The sequence below is a fragment of the Panicum virgatum genome, chromosome 9N (assembly GCF_016808335.1).
Source record: "Panicum virgatum strain AP13 chromosome 9N, P.virgatum_v5, whole genome shotgun sequence".
In the NCBI taxonomy this organism is placed as follows: domain Eukaryota; kingdom Viridiplantae; phylum Streptophyta; class Magnoliopsida; order Poales; family Poaceae; genus Panicum; species Panicum virgatum.
The window spans coordinates 1,761,846-1,770,924 of NC_053153.1; the positions used below are offsets into that span (position 1 = coordinate 1,761,846).

The window sequence follows — 9,079 nt, forward strand, 5'->3', positions numbered from 1 at the left end:
TGACGGCCATTACGCTTAATTAGAGTTTTAATTTGGCGGTTCCGTCACACCGCCTCCCTGAATTGCTGCTTAGAAGAAGAAAGAAGACAGGCAGGGCTCGAACCCGGGTCTTTTGGCTGAAAACGAGCTCCACAAAGCCAGCAGCCCGTGAGCGCGTCTGCACCAGGGTTAACCATTTCGTTTTCCGGTCAAATCCCGGTGTTTAGCGGAAACGGAATTCCGTTCCGAAATTTCGGTAAATTTCGGCGAATTTCCTTTAATTTCGGTCGAATTTTGTTGAATTTTGAATTTGAAAACGAAAAATACCGAAAAATGCCGAAATTTCGGATCCCGGTAACTAGCGGAAACGAAAAATTTTCCGAAATTTCGGCGAAATTTCGCCGAAATTGTTAACCCTGGTCTGCACAGCTTCTCCTCGCGTCTACAGTCTCCACTCGCTTTTTCTTGATCACCCCTCTTCTCCAAATCCTTCCTAATTGAAATATCTAGTACTATTTAATATGCTTAGCGACTGCCAAAGAATATTTAATGCGTTTATATAATGGCTAGTAATCGCCAAATAAAAAAGGTTTATGGCCGGCAACTGTTTTTGCTTGGCCGGGAAAATGACAGCTGTTTAGCTAGCCGGTAGAGGTAGGCATCAGCCTAGGACACAGGAGTAAAGGATTGAACGCTGCTGGCAACTAATCTGAAAAGGGCCGGCCTCAAATAAAAAAAAAAAACTAGCCAGTACATGCTAGAAAACAACCGCTGGCCTGTAGCCTGATTGTTCGAGTACATGCTAGTATGCCCACATGAGGCTATGAGTACCACTGTTTCAGATCCTTCTTCTTCAGAAATCAGATACTCATCGGGCAAGGATACAAAGAATTCATGAAGGATTTGGGGGGGTTGGTTTCTATCTGTTCCCTGCGTTCTTCGGCTGTGATCTCGACTCTCGAGATCCAACTTGTCTTTCTCATCAGTTGAAAAAAAAAGAATGTGGCATCGCAGCGGCGGCATGCTACCTCGATCCGTCACGTGATGGTGAACCCGTGATGATGTAAAAGTCTATCCGTGCTCTTTTTGCGGTTTCATATATCTAAGTCTTTGGCGAAGAAGTGTGGGGCGGTGGGTGAGGCGAGACCCCCACGCAGAGTGGCCAGGATCAGTGGTATTCATTGGTGCTGCGACGAGAGTGTTTTGCTGATACATCGCTGGAGTAGAGGGATCGACGATTTTGTCCGTGAGTCTTGATGGTGATAGTCCCATGGTGGAGGAGTCCGGGTAGCCGCTCGGGCTTGCTGCGGGCTGCGGATTTGGCGTGGTACATCGTTGGTGACGACGGCGCAGTTTTCGACGGCTTGCTTTCAACTCTCTCCCAAGTGGTGGTGGTGTAGTGTGTATAGCGTGTGTGATGTGCATTTATTTGTGTGGTGGTGTATACTTCGGCGCGTTATGTACGAATGTTTCTCCTTCTTAAATATTAAATAATAATAGAGCAGTGCTCCTACTATCTAAAAAAACTCTATCCGTGCTGCGAATCAGTCTCGAGAGCGCAGCAACTGCTGGGTGCTGGCGGTGGTTGCGCCCACGCCACGCACGTGTCCGCCGGAACCGCCGCTAGCCCGTGCCCATCGCCCCGTCCGATGCGTCAGAGTTGACGTCACAGCTGCGCAACACACAAACCGGGAGAGTTTGACCCTCCCGGCCGCGGCCGCCCCCCCTCGTCCGTCCACACTCTCTCAGTTCCTTCCTCATCCCCTTCCCAAGCAAAAACCAGGACGCTACTACGCTAAGGCTCCACCATAAATAGCAGCCAGAGGAAGCAGCTCGGGGAACAGAGCAAGCTTGAGAGAGAGAGAGAGAAGCAAGTGTGCGAGCGCCCTGCTTGTTACCACTAGCATGGACGGGGCGGCGGCGGCGGCGATTAGGCACCGGACGGTGGAGGCGAACGGCATCGCGATGCACGTGGCGGAGTCCGGCGACGAGGGGAGCCCGCGGGCGGTGGTGGTGTTCCTGCACGGCTTCCCGGAGCTCTGGTACTCGTGGCGCCACCAGATGCAGCACCTGGCCGCGCGGGGCTACCGCTGCGTGGCGCCCGACCTCCGCGGCTACGGCGGCACCGACGCGCCGCCCGACGTCGCCTCCTACTCCGCCTTCCACGTCGTCGGCGACGTCGTCGCACTCCTCGACGCGCTCGGCCTCGCCAAGGTACACCTCCATGTCCACACGTCAACCTCTCGATCGATTTTTTTCGATGTTTTCTGGGGCGTGGCTTCTTTTCCATTTCACGAATTTCTGATCCGAAACTGGTGACGTGTCAAATAATAAATGAAAAATCCCAACCAGCTGAAGCCTGAAGAAGATGCTAGCGGGGCTTGATTGGGACGGCAAGCCAAAGTTTTTCTTTTCCCTTTTGGGTGATGATGAGAAAGCCAAAGGTTTATTGGATCCTTTGTTCTATGCCGTCCAGAAATACGAGTCTTCACCTGCTCCTATAAAAAATGGCCACTAGCAAGGTTGCAGGCATTGATTTTTTTTTTTAAAAGAGAGAGAGATTGTTGTACGTACTAGGATGGATAGATGCATTGGAATAATTAACTCTTTTTATGAAGTGAACCTTGACGGTGCAGTGACTTGGTGTACATGCATATATGGTTGCTGCTGCACTGCGAATCTGTGATTAATAATCGACGCCGAACTGACGAAGCAGGTGTTCGTTGTGGGTCACGACTGGGGCGCCATCATCGCGTGGTACCTCTGCCTGTTCCGGCCGGACCGCGTGACGGCGCTGGTCAACACCAGCGTGGCCTTCATGCGCCACGTCTTCATCCGCGCCGGCGCCGGCGCCGGCGCCGTCAAAACCACCGACTTCTTCAGCCGCACCTACGGGCCCACCTACTACATATGCCGCTTCCAGGTACTACTACATATACTGCCACTCTATCTACGATACTAGTATATACATACATTGATACATACATATAATTACCGTACTATTATTACCTGTCCTGCATTTCTACCGTATCGTATCACATGGTATATACTTACGGTAACTTTAATAATTTCTCGGATTTCGATGCCGGATAGATCAGATATGTCCAGGCGGCCGTCTACCACCCGTAGATGTCTCACCTTCCTTCCCTACCAACCATACACACGTCGATCCATAATTCCAGATGTATTATTGTTGCCTTTTATTCCAGCATATTTTTATTCCAAATAAAAGCTAGAGCGATGATCTCAGCAGATTGATAGCCTATATATCGACGAAGGTGATAGGTCACCAGCAGGAACAAAAAAAAGGCATGATGTCTGTGATAAGCAAACTTAATAGTATCTTATTGAGCCTACCAAAATGCATGCTTTGCGACTGAACCAGGCAGGGTCGTGGTGAAAATGAACCCTGCAGGCCTGCCGCGCACAGAGCTACTCTAGGACACAATTGTTGTTCATGGCTAGCAGAAGCAGCCAACTGCGACGACATGTGATCTGACACGGGACGGGACACAACCACGGCAAGCAAGAAACTAAACGGCGCCGCCGCTGGTCCACTTCATTCATCATATCACTGGACGGAGCAGGAGGCGTTGGGGTTCTCGTCGTTGAACCACAGCGGCGCCTCGTTGTGCACGTACTGGTGCCCGTACTGGAGCAGGTGCTGCGGGGGCGCCGCCGCGGGCACCCAGCCGTACGACGGGTACGCGGCCGGAGGCTGGTACTGGTAGGCGTAGGCCGCGTGCGGGCCCAGGTGCACCATCCCGCCGTAGTGCGGGAGCGGCGGGGCGTAGTGCGGCGGTGGCCCCTCCGCGCTGCCGTCGCTGACGATGGCGACGGGCATCTTGGTCCGCGCTTGGATCTTCCGCCTGAGCAGCGACGCGTCGAGGGAGGACCCGTAGACGTAGACCAGTCCCCTGTCCACCGACACCTCCACCTCCTCAACCCCTGCATGCATGCAGCCATGTTAATTGAAGCGCCGCCGGCGGCCGGAGCCAACCAATGCAAGACGGCAGGTGATGTGCACGTACCGAGGAGGTTCTTGACGGCCTTGCGGATCTTGCCGGCGCAGCCGTAGCAGTGCACGTCCATGCGGAGGATCACCGGAGCCATGGCCGAGCCTGCTAGCTTGCTTGCGTGGTGGCCGGATCGGATCGGAGAGTGTGCGTGCAGGCTTTATAAAGAAGAGGGCTAGGGAGCAAATCGTGCAGGTGAGGGGGAAATGGGATCGCGTGATTTGATTTTGTCTGGTGGCATCCTTCGATCCCTTTCCATATCGAGGCCTTCTTCCATGCATGCATCACGCATGTAACTTCGCGTTCTTGATTGGCGCCGATCATCGTTCGGATACGGATAGGATGATGGTTTGGTTTTGCACACGGTGCATGCAGGAGCCTGGGGTTGCAGAGAAGGAGTTCTCTCCGGCCAACGCCCGGTACATCGTGAGGCAGATCCTGTGCAACCGCTTCACCTCCGAGGCGGCCGGCGGCGCCAAGCCGGCGGCGGCGGCGGCCGACGAGGAGCCGCTCCCGCCGTGGCTGACGGAGGCGGACGTGGACCGGTTCGCGTCGGAGTTCGAGCGGACAGGGTTCACGGGCGGCATCAACTACTACCGCAACATGGACCGGAACTGGGAGCTGGCGGCGCCGTGGGCGGACGCCAAGGTGGCGGTGCCCACCAGGTTCGTGGTCGGCGACGGCGACCTCACGTACCACTACCCGGGCATCCAGGACTACATCCACAAGGGCGGCTTCAAGGCCGACGTGCCGCTGCTGGAGGACGTCGTCGTCATCCCCGGCGCCGGCCACTTCATCCAGCAGGAGAAGGCCGACGAGGTCAGCCACCACATCTACGACTTCATCTCAAAGTTCTGATGGATGCCTAGACATCCAGTATGTAATTGGGTGTTGTGTTTCGAATTACGGGCAGCTGGATGCATGTATGTTCATTTGGTTAATTGTTAACTTCAATCATTAGTGTGTTCGAGTATTCGAGTTCGAATTATGGGCGCCACTGGCTTTGTTTTCCTCGGCAAAACACATGCATGCAATTTGAATTTAAAACATAAGCAAACATAGAATTTGGAATTGAAGGGACCGGGTCAACGACATGTGGGTCCAAAGTAGATAGAAACGGACGTGGCCCCACTGGTCAGACAGTGTCGTCCGGCGCAGGCAAAGCGGAACCCTTCCGCGTCAGATGCAACAAAGCGGGAGGGAGCCAGCAGAGAGAAGTGCTGTCGAGCTGGCAGCCCGTGCGGGCGAGCGAACACACTATTTGGGCCCAGTTCGGTTCATGTTTGGCCCAACCCTCCATTTAGATTTAGGCCCATGTTAGAAAGGACGGGCCCGCTCAGCTGTCCACAGATCACATCAACAGCAGGCCGCAGCGGTGGTGCCGTGGCGGGTGGGGACACCAATCAGACCACCACCAGGCACCAACAACCCCCAACGGCGCGGGGACACCATGGCGGCGGAGGCGGCGGTGAGGCACCGGCAGGTGGAGGTCAACGGCATCTCGATGCACGTCGCGGAGGCCGGCCCGGAGGCCGCCTCCGCGCCTGCGGTGCTGTTCGTGCACGGCTTCCCGGAGCTGTGGTACTCGTGGCGCCACCAGATGGGGTACCTCGCCGCGCGCGGCTACCGCTGCGTCGCGCCCGACCTCCGGGGCTACGGCGGCACCTCCGCGCCGCCGGAACCGCCCTCCTACACCGTCTTCCACATCGTTGGCGACCTCGTCGCGCTCCTCGACGCTCTCCGCCTCCCGCAGGTAAGGTACCCACGCTCGATTCCCCCGTCGAGTTGACCCAATCTTCGCGGAAATCACTGGATCGTGGGCACTTGCCGTGGGTGGAGATTGACGTGCTGGCTTTGCGGGTGCAGGTGTTCGTGGTGGGGCACGACTGGGGCGCCATCGTGTCGTGGAACCTGTGCCTGCTGCGGCCGGATCGGGTGCGCGCGCTCGTCAACCTCAGCGTTGCCTTCATGCCCAGGCGCCCAGGAGTCAAGCCCGTTGAGTACTTCCGCTCCGCATACGGCGACGACTACTATATCTGCCGATTCCAGGTGAGCAATTGCTCGTCCTATCACCCTATGGATGTGCTTCTCCCACCTGATCAATATCTGAGGGATCGAAGCAAAGGTCGCTTCGTTCTGCAAATGTTAGGCATCCGCGGATTGGTTGGCCATTTGTTCTAGTTGGAGCTTATTTTTGAACGTGATTAGCATTTTTGCACTGTTGGTATGCTCCTTAGGTTTCCCCAATGTTAGTTTGCTTGTGGAGAGAGGAGGAAAGAGATGAGATTTCGCTTTGTGCCGATTTACTGAATCTGATGCAGACTATAGTGATGCTCCAGGGAGTCCAAACATAACCCTAAAGTGGTGTTCTCATCTGTGCATCATCATGATGCATTAGTGGCACAAATAATGCACCCTTAAAAATGTCAATAAACTCTGGATTGGTGCCTTGAAGTTTCCCATCAACCGATCATTCAAAGTTTGTCTTTGTTTTTCTTAGTTGGGTAATAGTTATTCTTCCGTTTTGAGTTATTTACCAATATCTGTTCTCTAGTATGTGAGTAATTTTCACTAGCAATTTGAAGTTGTGGGCTACTTGCTTCAACTTGGGATTGGGACCCTATCTGTTTTTGAACTTCCATATTTTGAACCTAAAGAGTCAGACAAGTGATGCTGATTTTAAAAACTTACCTTTTAAGTGTCACATTGATTGGCAGGAACCTGGAGTTGAAGCAGAATTCACTGCTTTTGACTTGAAGAATTTCTTCAAATTGGCATTGACTGTTCAAACCACAGGTTCTTCTACTATGAACCTTCAAAAAATGCAAGCATACAATAAGGAAATCAAACTCCCTTCTTGGCTCTCTGAGGAAGATGTCAGCTACCTTGCAAATGTGTATGCAAAAACTGGATTTGCTGGTGGGGTAAATTACTACCGCTGCTTAGACCTGTAAGTTTTCAACTAATTTGAATTTCATAAGCATGAAATCAAGTCATGGTCTTCTGAATACGTTACATTTTCCTAAAACCTTTCTGCACACACCATCTTCTAAACCACACATGACTTATTTCCATTTTACATGCAACTCACAGGCTGCAGTAGTGAGATGCAGTGTAGAGCATTGCAACATGTTGATATCAACGGCGATACTATTGTCTCAAATATTATGCCTTAAGATTTTACCGGCAGCAAATTGTAGGATAGAAATCAGAAAAAGAGATATGTTATGATTATCATTACATCTTGTTTCAATTCACCTTGCGAGTTTGACGTGCATGACTGTTTGTGTAACTCATTCTCCTCCCTTATCGTCCTGCTGTTGTAATGTCATACACCAGTCATCAATAATATAAGAATGGCCACATCCTCATGTCTCCAAAATGGTAACATTGATTTTTCGAACATCAGTATCTCACAATTAACATGAACCATGGTATAATATGTAATTTTAGTAAGTTACAAGAGACCTACATCAATGTTTGCAACATGCTGGAAAGATCTTTATCATCTCTTTTTCTTTGTAAAATAGATTTTGAACTGTGTTTGCCACAAAATGAAATTTGATTTGAACATATTAGTCATAAAGCAAGTCCTGTTTGAACTACAAATCATTTCTACTACTAGAGTAATTTTCAACTACTTTGGTACTGTTCATCATCATAATCTTACATTATTGTAGAATGGATAATTGCATCATGCATCAGCATCCCCTGCATACTGCATCATGCATGTATTAGTAAGTAGTTATATCTGGCTGGCATGTGTCCACAGGAATTGGGAACTGTTGGCTCCATGGACAGGAGCAAAAGTGCAAGTGCCTACTAAGTTCATTATTGGGGATGGTGACCTGGCATACCATCACCCTGGAGTGAAAAGCTACATCCACAGGGGCGGACTCAAGAGGGATGTACCTATGCTTGAGGAGGTGGTGGTTATCAAGGGCGCTGGGCACTTCATCCAGCAGGAAAGAGCACAGGAAATCAGTGAACACGTCTATGACTACATCAAGAAGTTTGGAACTGGTGTTTCAACACTACAAATCTCGAAACTGTGAGATTCGGGGTCTCTATAGAACCCAAATAGTCTGGAAACTTTCATAGCGCTGCAGATTTGTTACGCTTGGGCCATTGTCCATACACATGGCATGGAGATGTTACGTTTTGTAGAGAGAGCGAGGGATGGAAGGTGTTTGTTCAACTTTGACATGTGGTATTTCATCTGCCATTTAAGAAAGTGCAAATCATCTTGTAAGTTGTAACATAGCATTTGTAATGCTCGTGGCACACTGTAAATTTGTACAGTGCAGCACAAAACTTCGAATGGGGTCGATTGATACCCGTATCTGTGATATGCATATAAATTTGTATCATTTGCTTCTCAATAGAAAAGGAGCGACCGTTTTTGTGCAATCACCAAATTGCCTGTAACAAAAACAACCTACCTAACTGATTAACTGAACTAGTAAATATGTTCAGAGTTTTGATCTTTCTTATTGTCGATCCAGAATAATGTTGACCATCATGGTAGGTTGACCATCGAGTGCGGAAATTTGTTGTATTTTTGTTAGCTCTCCTTTCCATGAGCAACAAGAAGAAACAGAGACACATCAGGTTGGAGCAGCAGGAACAGAGGATGACGGCTGGCGACAACGCGGGTTGTCGAGCTCAGCAAAGCAACGCATTGCTAGAAAATCCGCTTGGCACTGTTTCTTCTCCATGGCTGTTGTCATCATTGTACAGATGCCTTCGGCGATGTGCCTCCGGTGTCTGGCTCGGAGGCCCTTCGGTTAGGGAAAATGCAATACAAACACGGGCGGAGAGGGGGTTCTTGGTGCCCAACTCAATCGTGGCGGGAGTGACCGCCTCCAATATGCCACCTATGATGGAGATAGTTGCACACGACGGTCAACCAATGGATACATCTTCAATCTAGGATTAGGAGGCATATTGTAGTGCAGCAAAGAAACAACAAACTGTGGCATTATCTATTACTTAAGGAGAGTATCGGTCCACATCAATGGCAGCACAAGAGAGCACCTAGCTCAATCAGTTAATGGAGGATCTCCACTAGTCAGCAGAATGTC

General features: G+C 50.7%; 1 protein-coding gene across 1 annotated transcript; it reads left to right on the top strand.

Annotated features, from left to right (window-relative positions):
- Window positions 1-1,708: 1,708 nt before the first annotated feature.
- Window positions 1,709-8,405, top strand: LOC120688291. The gene is made up of 7 exons (XM_039970545.1): window positions 1,709-2,193; window positions 2,696-2,902; window positions 4,371-4,846; window positions 5,469-5,748; window positions 5,862-6,044; window positions 6,713-6,945; window positions 7,768-8,405. Exons 1-7 carry the CDS (start codon window positions 1,885-1,887, stop codon window positions 8,048-8,050), a joined length of 1,971 nt encoding a protein of 656 aa, XP_039826479.1. The 5' UTR covers window positions 1,709-1,884; the 3' UTR covers window positions 8,051-8,405.
- Window positions 8,406-9,079: the final 674 nt, after the last annotated feature.

Coding starts and splice junctions, on each gene's coding strand:
- LOC120688291 (XM_039970545.1), top strand. CDS start 1,885: ATGGACGGGGCGGCGGCGGCGGCGATTAGGCACCGGACGGTGGAGGCG. Junction 5,749..5,861: donor ACGCTCTCCGCCTCCCGCAG/GTAAGGTACCCA, acceptor TTGCGGGTGCAG/GTGTTCGTGGTGGGGCACGA. Junction 6,045..6,712: donor ACTATATCTGCCGATTCCAG/GTGAGCAATTGC, acceptor ATTGATTGGCAG/GAACCTGGAGTTGAAGCAGA.